Source organism: Triturus cristatus, chromosome 11 (genome assembly GCF_964204655.1).
Source record: "Triturus cristatus chromosome 11, aTriCri1.1, whole genome shotgun sequence".
Lineage (NCBI taxonomy): Eukaryota > Metazoa > Chordata > Amphibia > Caudata > Salamandridae > Triturus > Triturus cristatus.
This window is the reverse complement of record NC_140594.1, coordinates 946,244,100-946,260,334: the sequence shown is the minus strand read 5'-3', so window position 1 is coordinate 946,260,334 and position 16,235 is coordinate 946,244,100. Positions and strand designations below refer to the sequence as shown.

The following is a 16,235-nucleotide window of genomic DNA, read 5'->3' as shown; positions in this document are numbered from 1 at the left end:
GGTCAAGACTGGTCATCTCTCTACTGTCTGATCGAACTGTAAATCTTTTCAGCGCTCACATGCTCAGTTAAGATGTCCTATTTAGTCATTGTAAGGCCAGTCTGTGGATTTCCCTTCTCTGCTTGAAACTCAGTAATATTGATGGATGGCTGGGGACGAGAAGACGTGCTTGAGGTTGCCTGGGCGCACATTGATTCGTTAATTCCTTTTCTCTGTTGGCAATCCACAGCCTTCTTCAGGATGCGTGGGGGGGCGGGGCTCTGGCACGTTTAACACGCCATTTTGAGGGCTTGAGGTCAGGAGAGCATACTTGTGCACAACAGCACATGCAGTAGTATTAGCAGCTGCCCTTGGTAGAAACTTATTCGGGGGCCCCCGTTTGGAACAGCTTTGAATGTGAACAGTCCAGCTCTTTCATGCTCAATTTGGGGAAAGTTACTGACAGTGCACAGACACACTCTTCCAATTTCTAAATGTGTTTGCATACAATATTGGGGGATGGTGACGTATTTTAACACAGCAACAGCTCACTAATACAACTGAAAATAATAGGTGACTCTACCACTTAGCAGATAGGAGGTTCTGTCTCGATCTAAAAGAAACCTTTTAGTGATGTAAGTGTGGAACACATGGCCCAAGCGGCGCAGGGTGAAGCTTTGCAGGTAGGCATACCGGGGTCGGTAAGCGGAGCGCTGTGGGTCAGTAGCGCGACCGTTGGTTAGTTTTGCTCACGCATTGAGAAGATTAAAAAGAAATTTGTACCTGTGCACTTCACTTAACTGTCACACCGGCGCTTGTGATAGCCTGCCACAACTTGGCGCTGTCTGTCTATTTTAAAGATGACTGCAACAGGCATTGTTTAATTTAATTTACATTAAAATCACTATTGCCTGCTGCCCAAGCCATTCTTATAGCTTTGAGGGCCTTGGAATAGGCAGACTTGTCAGGGTTAGTAGTTGTGGTGTTAATAGGATGGGCAGCACGGCAGGAGCAAGGTATGGTGCAAAGGAAGTGGCCGCCTGACCTGAGTCAAGGCATATAGTGGCGCTAGTGTCAGGTTTTCTGTTGTACTGCCTTGCTGTAAGGTAGCGCAAGCTTATGCTGATTCTAGTTTTGTGCAATATTGTGCGTCTAGCTATGTGTCACCAGGAACCGCTCTAGGTCAGAACTTGTTACGCTGCCTTCAGTTGGCGTTGCGGTGCGTCTGCCTTGGCGGTAACCGGACAGGGTGCCTTGGGTGGGGCTAAACAGTATATCAGTTTGAGGTGGATTACTGGTGTGTTTAACCAATTTGTACTGCCACGGTGCCATAAGGGGGAAGCCCACTTGAGGGCAGTGCTTCTCACTTGGGCTGAACATGAATGAATAATGTCTTCATTCATTAATACAAATAATGGGCTTCGCTCCATCCTTTTCAGCAAGGTACACTAAAGCGGGTTAATATGTCCTTTGACTTTGACGAGCGTTTCGTTCTATGCTTTTCTTTCATAGAACTATTTTTGCTAATTTTAATTCAGTAGTTATGGATGGCGCATGTGTCTCAAATTCAACACTATTTCATGAACGATCTGATGACTCGCATTTAAGGGGATGTCCAGTGTTCTTTGCGTGGCTAATGTTTCCAGTACACAGACACCAGTTGCTTAAGACCTCATGCTCCCACTGCTTTAGCCTTGGTTTGGTCGTGGCATAATAGGGGGCAGTCTCTCACGTATAAAACGTTGGTTGGCTACGTTAGAAAGACTTTCTGACCCCTGAGATTATCTGTAGCCCCTATAGCGGAGAATTCGGAGAACTGGACAGACCACTGCCTTCAGTGGGCCGGCTGTCCACTGGTTCTTGTTCAGGAATCTGCATCATGGCGCCAGAGTTAAATCGTGGAACATTTAGGTTTCAATTCAGTTCTGTCTGGGCATAATACCCAATCGGTGTCGCAATTGCCCCCTCAGTGATCATTGTTTCTCTGCCCCCACCCACCCTAGCACACGTGCATGCCAGGGGGCCGATGTGGGGCGCTCCCGAGAGGTCCACGTTCTCGTCAGTGGTTGGTTTCAAAGTAGGCAGGAACTGTACCTCTCCCCTCAGTGGGCTTTAAACCGTAGAGGGTTCTTCTTGGATGTGGCACGGCTGTGTCTGGCTGTCCTTTTGTTTGCTCATATCGATGTGCGGTCTACCAGAGTCGCCTGTTTGGCCTCCCCCCCCCTCCCACACCCCCAGGGTGTATGTCTGGATTACGGTACTATGGGGGTTACTGGTTACTGGTTTGTGGCTGAATTTCGGGGAAGAGGCCCATTGGCTAGTTCCTGCATGATGCGGAGGTTTCCTGGCGGTTTCTGAATTGGCACTAATGCTTTAGACCTATTCCGTTCCACGAGTCCTCGTAGTGCCCTCATTAAGTGGGACGATATGGATAAGTTGGATACATGGAATCTAGTATTGGGACGATCGCCGAACCTCACGTCCGCCTTAAATATCCAGGGTCAGCATCATGGGATTAGTGGAGAAATCGCGGCAGATGGCATTTTGTTGACCACGAGGCAGAACTGCTTGACAGGTCGCCGATGTCATTGTATTGGAGGACATTTGCATAGCAACTGGTGGATGGCGCATTGGGCGCTTGTGGCACATTTGAGAATGGTGCAGGATTCCCTGTGGCGGGAAAGTACAAGTTTACACTTACGCCGGGCAATTACAACGCAAAGAGAGGTGCTGCGAAGGCAATGCCTCTGCCCCTGATGGACTAGGTTTAATTTTAATTGTGTGGGAGTGGGGCTTGCAAGCTCGTCTCGTCGTGCTATGTCTGGTCGATGCAGCTAAAATGTGCCCTTGGCAAACAAGGGCAGGTTACAGGTCGCTTCAGTTAAGACAATTTCACCCGTGCTTTAGCCAGGGCAGCAGGCGGGTTGTGGTAGTTTTCACCTAACAAGTGTGCTGTGGTGCAAAGTTTGGTAAACACTTTTAGAGCAAAATGGTGACAGGGTAGTTAGACCATGGGGCATTCCCAATATTCAGGAAAGGGCAGGTATTTGCACAGATGTTCCCCTCTGGTTCCCACAGACTTGTCTGCCTCCTAGGTTATCCTGGTATGGGCTAGAACCAGAGACTGGAAGGGGCATCTTCTGCGACCTGTGTCCTAAATACAGTGATAGTCAGCACTGGGGTAGATGTACCCTGAATGGCATGCCTACTTCTTGGGTTGACCCTGAATTTTGGGGCCAAACTGGGGGGAGTATTAAGTCTACAGTCCTTAGGAATCATCCAGCATTCCTTCAATACAAGTAAGGCCTGTTGGTGATACATAAGCATCAGCGAGTGTGTAACATACACCGGTTATTCAGCGACACCATGCCTCGGGGGCACGCGCGCTTCACAAAAACACAGAGGGGTCTATGCAATTGTCTGGGCAACGGGGGGGAAGTAAGCTAAGGGCTGCAGGGTAAGTGCTGGAAGGCAGCCTTGCTCATTGTCACATACTTCTAGTTATGAACATTCCTGTGCGTCATAATTTCGAAAGCTAAGGGACTGTTCAAATGTTAAGGACAGCCCTTCTCGCCCTAATAGCGAAGGTAGGCAGGCGGTTTATGGGAGTGGTCACCCAACAAGTGGGCTGCAGTCCCATAGATGTTGAACACGGGTGTCGGGTACACACCGTGCTAGAAGGACGGCAACTAGGTAAGAGCAGCAAATAGATGGGGCATTGTGAGCCAGGGTGTCGGTAACTGTCCCGCCCAGAGTTGGCACGGGGCTGAGTCATGTGACACAGTGGAACTTTCCCGCATGAGGGTGAATAGTTCGTGGCACAACTTCACAGGCCAAAAGGGCCTTTTGTTTCATCAGACACTAGCTGGCCCAGGCTAACGTCAAGGGCTATTGGGATTTAGATGGGGTCATCTATAACCAGTAGGGATGGTTCTCTGTCATCTAGATTTGCAGGAGGCTCTAGACAGGAGAGGTTGCGGGTAAGACTATAGCTGTTTTGGTGGGGGGCTCTGGCGGCGACGGTGGCCGCCTCCAGAGCTGTGGTGGAGTTACAGGGCGATCTGGAAGCAAAGGGGTACAGAAGGGTACCTCTGCGCCCCTCCATAGGGGGTGCCAGAGCCAAATCCTAGGAGCCTCATGGGAGGGTCCTGGAAACCATGTTGGCGCTCCGCTAGTCCTTTGGGTGGTTGTGGGCCTGAACAACCGGGGGTTTGCTATGCTACGCTCCACCCTGAAAGGGGCGTGAGTAAGAAGGTACCAAGGGTCACGTGATCTGGGAAGAGGATCACTAGTAAGGGCAGCACAGGTGGGGTTCGCCCCAGTGCTGCCCGGCTCATCAGGTGGGCAGGCGGCCCAGTTGGTTGCCTGCCCTTGGATCGCCCGTAAGATAACCCACCTATTACATAACGGTGTATGTAATAAACCTGCAGCAACTTTACCCAAACAAGAAAAAATTGTGTTGTGTGTTTATTTATTGGAATGTATGTTATGTTGGAGGGGTGGGAAAGGATGCCAATGGCGATACTATGAATGATACACCCACACTCAAACACATTTTGTCTGCTTGCTTTTGCAGATTTTCCTTGGAGCTGAGGCTAAAGATGAGCTGCACGTGGTAGCAGTGGAATCAGAGAGCACCTACCATGGTGATCCAGTGCCCATTGCGTCTCTCAGGCCATCCATCCAGACAATGGTAAATCCTCTCGGATTTTAAAGTGAAGGTTGGGTTGAGGTGCGCATGTTCTGCTCACAAATGGAGCAGTAATTCAACTATTTAGGTCCCACCTCATAGTGGTGGGTATGTAACAATCAAACCCTTTCCTTAGACGAGTAGGAACTTGCTCAGAATATGACACATGAGGAGTTGGTAAACACTGCCATAGTGTGGAAACAGCTCATATTTCACAATTTTATTTTGCCTTTTGTTGCATGATCTGAATGAAGGAGGACGAAATGTGGTGAGATTAACCTGAACATATATAGAGGCGCCTGTCGAAATAGCAGATAATCTATGCAAATGGTTTCCGGGTTCTCGCATCAGTCAACCAGGGAGCCCAACACGTTTAAAAGAAGCTTTAATCAAAACACTTACTCTTTGTCCCATAATAGTCACATATGGTAGAACTCTTATTAAAAAAACAGGTATGTTTTCCTTCGAAATAGAGGTCTGCATAGCTTCATGATACATACTCTTCATATCAGCAGCCTGCATCACTCACATTGCACTGCATTATTCCACCAGAACCCTTTACTCCACTATTACTTCCCACTTTATTCCAAATAGTTCTAACATTCAGTGATGAAGAACCAGTCTTTATGCTCACACTCAACGGATTAAAATTAGTATCTTTTGCACTTTTTTTCAATTCCCCTGCATCCCCATGTGGAGGAAGTTGAAGGGCTATGCACGTACCTCGTACTAAGCCTACTTGTCGTGTCTTCCTTGAGGTAGGTTTAGTTATGATGTATTTCACCTGATTCAGGGATGTTGGAGTTAGATTTCTACTTCTTGCACAGGCAACCTGACTAATCGGGGTTGATTTGCACTTGGTTCATTTAATGAAGAAGGTGATGACCATAAATTAGTGCTCCCCGAAACGCGTCGATGCACTAAGAAGAAGTCTACGCTAAATCTGTGTGGGCAATTGTATCAGATATATAAAATAATGTTCTTAATGATAATTGATCTGCTTTTGATTTATTAGTACTTCCCTGTGAATTGGAATTATTTTTCCCTTTTGTGTTCCCAATCCTTTGTATTAATGTGACAAAGCTCTTTTGTGTTTTTATTGTTTCATGCAGTCCAGATAAAAATTGCCTAATTTTTATGAAAAAAATAAATTTTTTACATTGTGATGATTGTGATTGTTAGATACTTGCAATTTTGCTATTGAATAATTTTGTATCTTTTTAATCCTTGTATATTTTTTTTGATTGCATTTTCCCTTTGTCCATTGTTGTCCTACTGGTGTTTAGAGGTTCCATGTTTAAGAGTGGTGTGTCTAGTGTGAATTAACCCAAAGAGGGTTTCCTTTTTGACTGAAGTCTTTGCTGGTACCCTTCCCCTTTGGTTTGTTGGGTCCCTCTCTTTTTTTTGAGTACACTATTAGACTCATGGTTGCTTCCAAAAACTTTTTTGCGTGTGATACAATCTGAAACATGTGGGCACACACAGCCCAGGATTAGGTCAATCGGCACAGTGCATACGACTCTCCTTCCACACACCTCTTCGCAAGCAGACGCTACATCTCTTAGAGGGATTGTTTTTTGGGGGCGTGGGAGGAATTGAATCAGGAAAGTGGCGATCTTTCAATCTAGCCACATCCTCAACCACTCCAACTCTAGGAACACTTGCCTGTTCCACAACAACAAGGCTGCCTATCACAGACTCCTGAAACTGAACAAAAGTCATCTTTGACGCAGGTGAACACTCCTTGTACACAACAAATCATTGAAAGTTGCTAAATTGAAGAGATGGATGGCCAACTTCTTATACCAAATGTAAGCCTTACTAATAGCAGTGTAAAGTTCCAACCTCTGACCTACTCTATAGACACCACCAATGTGCTTATTGTAGTCTTGAATGCACACAGGTTTGTGCACTTCAGCAGCCTGACCCCAAACAGTCACAGGTGAAGTACTCTCATCATGAATGGTAGTCAGCATGTACACATCCCTCCTGTCCTCAAATTTCACAGCTAGCAGTTCCTCACTACGCAAGGTACTGCACTGTCCCCTCTGAAGCATTTTGCAAACGAGCTCTTTTGGGTAACCTTTACGATTAGAGCGGATTGTGCCACAAGCAAAAGTGTCCACTTTGAACAATTCCTTAAACAATTGCACAGCAGTGTAGAAGTTATCAAGGTACAAATTGTGGCCTCTGTTAAACAGTCCTCTAGCGAGATCCCACATAATTTTCTCAAACTCCAAAAGTGGATGGACAAGCAGGGGGGTCAATAGTGGAATCCCTACCAGTGTGCACCCGGAAATTATAGACCTATCCTGTCCTACTCTCAGACAACATATACATCTTAGTTCCATAATGTGCCCTCTTGCTAGGAATGTACTGCCTAAAAACCAAATGGCCCTTGAACAAGACCAACGACTCATCAAGAGATATTTCTTTGCCTGGAGTAGAGATCTCTGAAAATCGATCTACAAAGTGATCAAGAACAGGCCGAATCTTAAATAGACGGTCACAGTCAGGGTTATCTTGTGGCAACGCCAAAGCATTATCAACAAAATGCAGCATCCGAAGCAAAAATAAATACCGATCACGACTCCAAATTGCAGGAAATATGGCCGTTGCCATCAAGGGACTGGTAGACCAATATGAAGCTAGGGACGTCTTCCTTATCAAGCCCATCAAAGAAGTCAAACCCAAAAACTTCATCTTCATCCAGATTTGTGGGAGTCCACCGGGTAGCTCTAGAGCGGGGCCTAAGTCTGGCACTCTTGTCCCTCAAAAACTGTTCAGCATGCAAATTAGTCTGCTCAACAATCTCACCCAAAAATACATCATCCATGAACTGAAAAAACTGTATAGGCAAAAGATTTTCACAATCCACTCTACACCCTGCATCACCACTAAAGGCAGGCAGCACAGGCTGCACCATGTTTTAATCAACCCAGAGTCACTTCCAGTAGGAAGCCTAGCAGCCTCCGGCTGCAATCCAGATGCCTCTTGCACCATCGGCACATCAGTGTCCTCCTCTAAAGCAGGCACTTCATCCGCACTGAGAGTAGCTTCATCCGCACGGTGAATAGCTTCATCCGCACTGAGAGTACCTTCAACATCCGATAATTCCATGTGGAGAGAAAACTCACTGCCTGAATATTCCCCTACTTCCTCTCCCTCAGTCATACTGTCAGTCTCAAAATCCTGCTCAGAAAAAGATTCAAGAAGCATACCAACCACCTGCTGAGCAGTAATTCTACGGCTAGCCATAATGCTTACTAATAAAGGTAACTTGTCATACAAGTCAACAACAACAAACCCTTTGTAAAAAAAGAAATAAACAAAATGTAGCTTTATCACAAAGACCTATATACTCCAACACTATACCACTCACTTGCCAGAAGCAGAGAGACTCACCACCACCTACTCTGCACATACACAGTAAGGACCAACAGTATCCCACTAAAAAAGAAAATTACACATAAGACAACGCAAAACACATCGCAAAGAATTTCATGCACAAAACACTTAACTAAATATGCTGCTATTATGACACCACTTACAAAAAATGCATCCATGCATGACATTAATACTCAATTGGAATAAACACAACGAAAATGTTTCTTACCAAAAAAATGCAACTACGCAAAACTGCAGATCAACCACTGCCAAAACCGCAAACAAGAATCAAAAGCTTTGCACTAGAATAAAAAGGAGAAAAAACACATTACAATCACATATGCAAATAAGGCACTAGTCCACACACACTGTCCACCAGCCAAGCAAAGGTACTAAGTGGGCCTAAAAGCATAAGGCCGATCTGCACCCGTGGGGAGCAAAAACAGACAAAAAATTCACCATCATAAAGGGGAGGCGACCCTTGCCCAAGGGGTCACTCCCCAAAATCAACATTTAAAAAGCCCTGGTGTCTAGTGGCTTCTGCCCCCCAGGGGACAGATGGGCCTGAAAAAAATATGGCCAATCTGCCCCCGAAGGGGGCAGAAACTGCCACAATATTCACCCCATAAAGGGAGCGACCCTTGTCCAAGGGGCCGCTCCCCAACAACACTAATACAGTCCCTTGTGTCTAATGGCTTCGACCTAAACTCACAAGGCCGATCTGCCCCCAAGGGGGGCAGAAACAGCCAAAATAAATGATCCCCAAAGGGGAGCGACCTTTGCTGAAGGGGCCGCTCCCCAAAAACATATTGCTCCCCCAAGGGGAGCGACTCTTGCCTAAGGGGCCGCTCCCCAAAACACAAAAAGGACATTTAAAAAAAAAACCCTGGTGGCTCAGTGGGCACCTATACATAAATATATATATATTCACTGAAAAAACCATAGGTTTCACACACGTTATAGTTGGGAATTAGCATTTAAAAAAACCTTAGAAATTCAATGAAAAAACCAAAGGGTTCACACATGTTATAGTTAGCTGGACATTTCACTCGTTAAAAACCAATGAAATTTCCCCGTTATAGTTAGTTCAGCTAACTATAACTCGCGCGCCCGCAATGCACTACTGATGACGTCACATATTACATCACTCATGACATGGTCACTGACATCACTCATGACATCACTGATGACATCTCAAATGACATCACTGATGACATCACTGATGACATCATCCAGTGAATGTGTGTTTTTCTGAAAATTAAATAGGTTTTATATAAGTATATCTCAAGCTCGATGGAAGATTAAATGGGTATATAAGTGTCTAAATGGATGATTTTTTTGGGAAAAATGTATTGTGTAACTGATTGTTAAAATGTATCATAGTGAATACATGGCTTAGTGAGGAATGTTTAAATATGTAAATATCTCTATCAGTCTCTCACTTTGTGTATAAGTGGCTGCATGGGTTGGTGAGTAGCTACATGGGTGTCAATATAGGTTATTAGTTGGTTTTTTGAGTATCAGTCTGAGTGTCTGCATGGTTCGGTGGGGGGTATTACGTAGTGCATAGGTGCATGAATGAGTGACTCACTGTATGTGTTGAAGACAGCATGTGTGCAGGACTATATGGGTGGATGAGTATGTGTAAAGGTGTGTTAGTGAGTGAAAGACTGTCTCAATAGTGTCTCCATGAGTAACTACATATGTTTTTAACTAGTATATGTGACTATTGGTGTATATAAGTGAGTATATGTGAGAGTGAGAGATTGAAAGAGTTCCTGCATGAATAAGTATGTGTTTCTATAAGTGATTGTTTAAAAGACTAAGTATGTGTAAGTTTCTGTAGAAGTAGGTGTGGTGGTGTGTGTATAACTGTATATGCAAGTAAATGGATGTTTGATTCTTTATTAGCATGAGTGACTATGTGTGTGAGTAACTCTATGGATGAGTGGCGTTGTGTAACAGGATGTATAGGTGTATGAATACATATGATGAGTGAGTACATGTATGAGTGACTGTAGAGGACTGTTGGTGAATGAGTGGATGTGTATGTGGTTCTTAGAATTACTGAATAGGTTGTTGTAACTGATATTGATATGTTCATTATTTCGAACATTTTAGTTTCTTTTTTTGAATGTGTGTATTAAAGGTTATATTAGGGGAAGAAGAGGTCTGCTACTCTTTCACAAGGATGATGTCATCAGTGATGTCGTCAGTGATGTCATTTGAGATGTCATCAGTGATGTCATGAGTGATGTCAGTGACCATGTCATGAGTGATGTAATATGTGACGTCATCAGTAGTGCATTGCGGGCGCGCGAGTTATAGTTAGCTGAACTAACTATAACGGGGAAATTTCATTGGTTTTTTACGAGTGAAATGTCCAGCTAACTATAACATGTGTGAAACCTTTGGTTTTTTCATTGAATTTCTAAGGTTTTTTAAATGCTAATTCCTAACTATAACGTGTGTGAAACCTATGGTTTTTTCAGTGAATTTGCAAGGTTTTTTAAATGCTAATCCCTAACTATAACATGTTTGAAACCTATGGTTTTTTCAGTGAATTTGCAAGGTTTTTAAAATGCTAATTTCTAACTATAACGTGTGTGATACCCATGGTTTTTTCAGTGAATTTGTACGGTTTTTTAAATGCAAATTTTTTTTTGTCATTTTTTGTAAGCCTTTGTATAAAATAATATATGTACTATATCCTGCATTATGGAAAGGTTTTTTTTTTTTTATGCATTTTTTTCCGTGCACGTACGGTAAGCTGACGGTACGCGCTTCGTACGTCATAAGTACGGTGCGCGTACGTGATACGTGCGTGACGTACGCGTACACCCGGAAGCAACGTCGCGGGTATGCAGGGGCGTGTAATGCGCATGCGCGATACGCAATACGTGCGTGATGTACGCGTACACCCGGAAGCAACGTCGCGGTTACGCAGGGGCGTGTAATGCGCATGCGCGAGTGTGACATACGCGCTGCGTAAGCGCACCGTAAGCGTCACGTGCGCGCACGGCAGGTCATGTGACTTACAAAGAACACTTTTTATTGGTTGAAATTACTTTCACTTCCAGAAACTTCCCACACCACACCCATTCCCCTCATTACTGCTTGAAAGAACACTTTTCATTGGTTGAAACTACTTTCAGTTCCAGATTCTTCCCACACCACACCCATTCCCCTCATTTCTGCTTGTGATTCTCTAGGAGCAGGAGCTGGATTGACATTGGGATACAATGGCAGAACAGCAGACCTCTTCCGAGAGTGAGGCTAGCAGCACCACCATGATCCAGAGAAGGAGGAAACAAAAGACTTCTTTTGTATGGGAGTATTTCACTTTTCCAGAGGGGGAGAAAAAGGTGAATGCTCAATTGGTCACTTGCATACTTTGTGGTCGTGTTTTATCAAGAGGAAATCCAAGGAAGAAATATTCCTTTGGAAATCACTCTATGAAGAGACACCTCCAGGACAGACACCCAAGGACCTTTGCTCGACATACTGGAGAAAACTCTTCAGTAAGTCACCAGAGCCCAGCCTCAGATGCTCAGCCGAGTACATCATCGGCAGCTCAGCTGAGCCCTTCCTCTGATGTTGGAGCATCACCTTCTTCTTTTCCTGTGGACATCAACCCTCGATTTGGGAGGGTTGAAATGAGGTGTACAAAATGTGGTGGTCTTATTGTTTTTGGGGAGATCAGTGTTCCCCTTATTAACAATAAGATAGACCAGCATGTTTGTAGACGCTCATAATACTCCCATTCTTTCTTTCCTCCATCCCTGTATGAACCCAACGGCTCTTATAAGAGCCAACCTTACCTCTCAACTTTTTTTTATTTTTTCTTTGAAACTTTTTTTTTTTTTTTTTACCGTACGCGCACGGTAAGCGTATTTTTCTCTTTTTTTTTTTTTAAAAAAATACACTAAAAATCAATTACCACATCTCAAGATCCTTGAGAAATTAATAACTAATTTTTATAAATCTTTTTGAGATAAAGTGGAAGAAAGAGACCTTCTAATTTCTCACTTACCTGTCCCACCCAACAATTTAATTTATAATTAAAATGTAATTGTATTTACTTGAAAAAAATGGTTGGTTTTTTAATGAAAATTTTCTTTCACAATCTGAAAAAAAAGAAAAAAGTATTAATATTAAATAAATCAATATATAACACAGTACACGTATTTACATATTTTTCCCATAAAATTTTTTGCCTTTTTTTTGCTGTTTTCAGAATATATTGCATTTCACTATAAATTGTGAAAGCAATTGCATTCATCATTTTACAGCGGGCAAAAAAAAAAAAAACAATCTCAAAGATTGTATAAAAAAAGCCCAGAATCTCTTTTAACTTAAACATAACTTTAAAGAAATGCATAATATTCTTAAAAAATATCAACTAATATCAATACTTTTTTCTTTAAAATACCGTTTGTCATTTTTGTTTCAGAAATATTATCACAAAAATATATCTCAAATAACTCCACAATACATCTGGTTCCATTTCCTTTAGGCCTTTAAAAATTCTTTTTTGATTAAATTTCCAATGGTAATCCAATAACATTCTAAAGTTTAAATTGTACAGATCTCACCGATTCTCTAACATTTTGGTTTCCGAAAGATTAATTAATAATTAAATAAGTCCACAATACAATTGTTTACTTTTCCGCATGGCCAAATAGTAATTTTAAAAATCTTTTTTGAATAAATTTCCAATAACATTCCAAAATTTAAATTGTGCAGATGTTACCGATTTTGTCTAAATTTTTGGTTTTCCAAAGTTTCAATAAAAATTTCAAAAGTCCACATTACAATTGGTTACCTTTCCATTAGGCCAAATGATAATTTGAAAAATCATTTTTTTAGAAAATTCCAATGGTAATCCAATAAAATGGTAAAATTGTTTTGTCCAGATGTTGCCAAATCTCTCTAAAATTTAGGTTTCAGGAAGATTAGATAGGAATTTGCTAAATCAAAAGGCAAACGTTGCTTAAAAATCAATTGGGAATCATTACACAGTGTCCAGCCTTTTTCACATTTAAGATAAACTGTGTAATGACCAGAAGTTACAGTAGGTCCATCATGGAAAATTATTGCAACTGTTACAAAAGTTTTTCCAGAGATTGATAATTGCTGTCCTGTAAACTTCTTTATTAAAGTATCTAATTTTGAACCATCAGCTTTACAGCGTTGCATCATTAAAATTACATACTGTCCGTATTCCTTTAAAATTAACGTTGAAAACATGTCAGATTTACACTCACCGCATTGCATGCTATGATTAGCATCTTTAACTAATTTAGCAAAACTGACTGTTTTACTCTCTGGCAATGTTAAATAAATAAACCTTTCATTATCAACATTAGAGCCACATATATTATAACAGCTTTCACAACTATGTTCCCATTTATAAGAGAGACCAAATAACTTTTCAATGGCAACCCCTTCTTCTTCCAGTACCTGAAGAAAATACATCAAGAATTCCTGTGCGTCTTGCTGTTCATTTTGAGAAAACTGTGTTCGTCCTGAACATACATCTAAAAGTTTTCTAATTTCAGTAGCACTTTCTATTTTAGTTTTATCAATACTCAGCTTTTCAAAAAGGAGACTCAGCACAGAACAGAATCTTTTTCTCTGATTTACTATTATCTGCTTTTGCAAACTTTCCAGATAAAATGCAACATTCAGCACTACATTAGCGTAGCAGTTGACACCAGAGCTATTTTCAAAATGACATCCTACAACCTGTTCTTCATTTTCCTTATTCTTTTTGCTTGCAATTACATCACTCCTTTTTTTTCCTCCTCTCTACATCTTCATTACAGATATTCTCATTTCTCCTTTTACAAGAAACTACACGTTTCTCCAACACAGGATACTGACCTAAATGAGGAGCATAGCTTCTTCTTAATCTATTATACTCCTTAACACAATTTGTATCAGCACTAACTTTTGAATCATCAAAGTCTATCATGAATAAACCTGATAATGTTTTCACTCGTGACAAAGCAACATATGCCATACCTTCTTTGAACACAGTTGAACCAATGTTCACAAATGCACAATCTACAGTCAATCCTTGAGACTTGTGAATAGTTACAGCATATGCTAGAGAAAACGGAAACTGCTTCCTACGTACATATAAGTCTTTCACAAGCATGAAACGAACTGAACAACGACAAATGTCTTTAACTTCTTCTATCTGATCAAATTTTATTTTTAAACATTCAATTCCATCTTTTTTCTGATAATTAATAAAACCCACAACTCTTCCCATAGCTCCATTAACTAAACCTTTTTCAACATCCAAATTTCTCCTTAAAAATACTCTACAGTTCATGCAAACATATAGATTTTTTTCTAATCCAGCTGTTTTGGAAATGTTCTTCTCTAGTGAATCCAATTTATTTTTCAGTGTGCCTGTTAATGTGACATTACCTCTACGTCCCTCGTCCTCGACCCAGTCATCACTAATGAGGTATTCCACAAGACAGGAAACAAAACAGGAAACACTTTTTAGGCTCCACCCACCCTCCCGTCAGGGGCTATAAGAACCCAGCCAACCAAAAGCACATCCTGTTTTGTTTCCTGTCAGTGGACCTGACGGGGACGCTGGGGTAGGTGCCGGGCACTTACCTGCTTCGTGTTGTCTTGTGGTGTCCTCCTCTGCTGGGCTTTGGGGGCGCTGCTGGACCTCCGTGGGACTTCGTTGAGTCGGGCTGCTGGGCTTCCTGGACTCTACAGGCTCCTGGCTGCTGGTCCTGCTGGGCTGTACTGGCTTCCTGGGTTCCTGTTCGTGCTGTTCCGGTTGCTGGTCACGTGAGTTTTCCCCTGCCTTGGTGGATTTGGGGGCTCTGGCTGTGGGGTGAGTATGTTTGCCTTGAGGGAGCGTCCGAGTGGCGGTTCCAGGCGCTCCCTGGGGTTCGCTATGGTGCTCTCGGGTTGCACCGTGTGCTCCGCTTCTCCGTCTGTCTCTCAGTTGCGGAGCGCCCGGTTTGGGGTCCGGGCGCTCCGTATGCATCCTGGATGGGGCACCCGGTGTGCTCTTTGCCATTGCTGTCAGACGGGGCAGTCATGATGGAGCGCCCGGTTTGCGAGGCCGGGCGCTCCGTCTGTTTTTGTAAATTCCGCCTTCCGGTTGGAGCGCCCGGGGTGGGGTCCGGGCGCTCCGTTTCCTGTTTTTGGTGCACTCGGGTTGGGGGCCGAGTGCTCCTTCATTCTGCGGCGGTCTTGACAGCGCCCGGGTGGGCTCCGGTTGCGCTGCTGTTGTCGGACCTTGGAGCGCTCGGGTTGGGGACCGAGTGCTCCTTCCTTTTCCGGGTTGGTCGCGGCGCCCGGGTGGGCTCCGGTTGCGCTGCTGCTTCTCTCTGCCTTCGGCGGCCGCGCGCTGCCTTGTTTTCAGGTACTGTCTTAAGCCACACCCACTTTTTGCCTCGATTGGGGCGGGGTTTTTCATGATTCCTTTTCTTTAATAATGGAGGTGGGTTGTCAGTTCTCTGCTTCATGACTTGCTGTATTGTTCTACGCTCGCTGCTGCTTTTTGATGGGGAAGCATCATAGGAAGAGGAGACATGTGTCTCCTGTGTCTTCTTCCTCTTCTCTTCAGGACAGTGGGGATCCTGTACCCCCTGGGTAGCGTCCCAAGCTGGATGTTGACCGTTTGAAGCGTCTTATTTTGGTGACCTTGTCTGACCTGAAGTCCTCCTTGAAGTCTGCTGGGGGTCGTTCTGGTGGGTACGCGGCCCTTTACTCTGACATTTCCTCTTGATCTTTGAGTTCGGTGGATCTAAAGGGAAAGTATGTCTCCAGGGAACTGTTGCCGGACTTTCTTTCTCATGTGCGTGTGAACATGGGGTTCCCAGATGACGCTGTGGCCAGTACTTCTTCGGATGCAGTTCTACCGCAATTTAGAAAGCCGGTTACGTCTTCGCTTCCTGTACATCCATTTGTGATGGATGTACTCTTGAATGAGTGGTAAGACCCTGATCATATTATGTTTCCGCGCTTCATGTCGAAGCTCTACCCTTTGCAGGACATGGAGGTGTCCTTTCCTGAGTCTGTGCGTGTGGAATCCTTTGTCGCTAGTTTGGTTGGTCGTCCCTCCATAGTTGATGATAACATTCTTCGCGATGGAGTGGATAAAGAGATTGACACTGCTTTGCGCAAATCCTATGCT

The 16,235-nt window shown here is 43.5% G+C and overlaps 1 protein-coding gene across 1 annotated transcript in view; it reads left to right on the top strand.

The window, feature by feature from the left end:
• Window positions 1–16,235, top strand: part of LOC146785728 (uncharacterized) — a 240,133-nt gene that overhangs the window by 181,777 nt on the left and 42,121 nt on the right. The window contains exon 3 of the mRNA XM_085633098.1: window positions 4,556–4,672. Coding sequence (XP_085489224.1) covers window positions 4,556–4,672 — 117 coding nt within the window. The remainder of the gene's footprint in view (window positions 1–4,555; window positions 4,673–16,235) is intronic.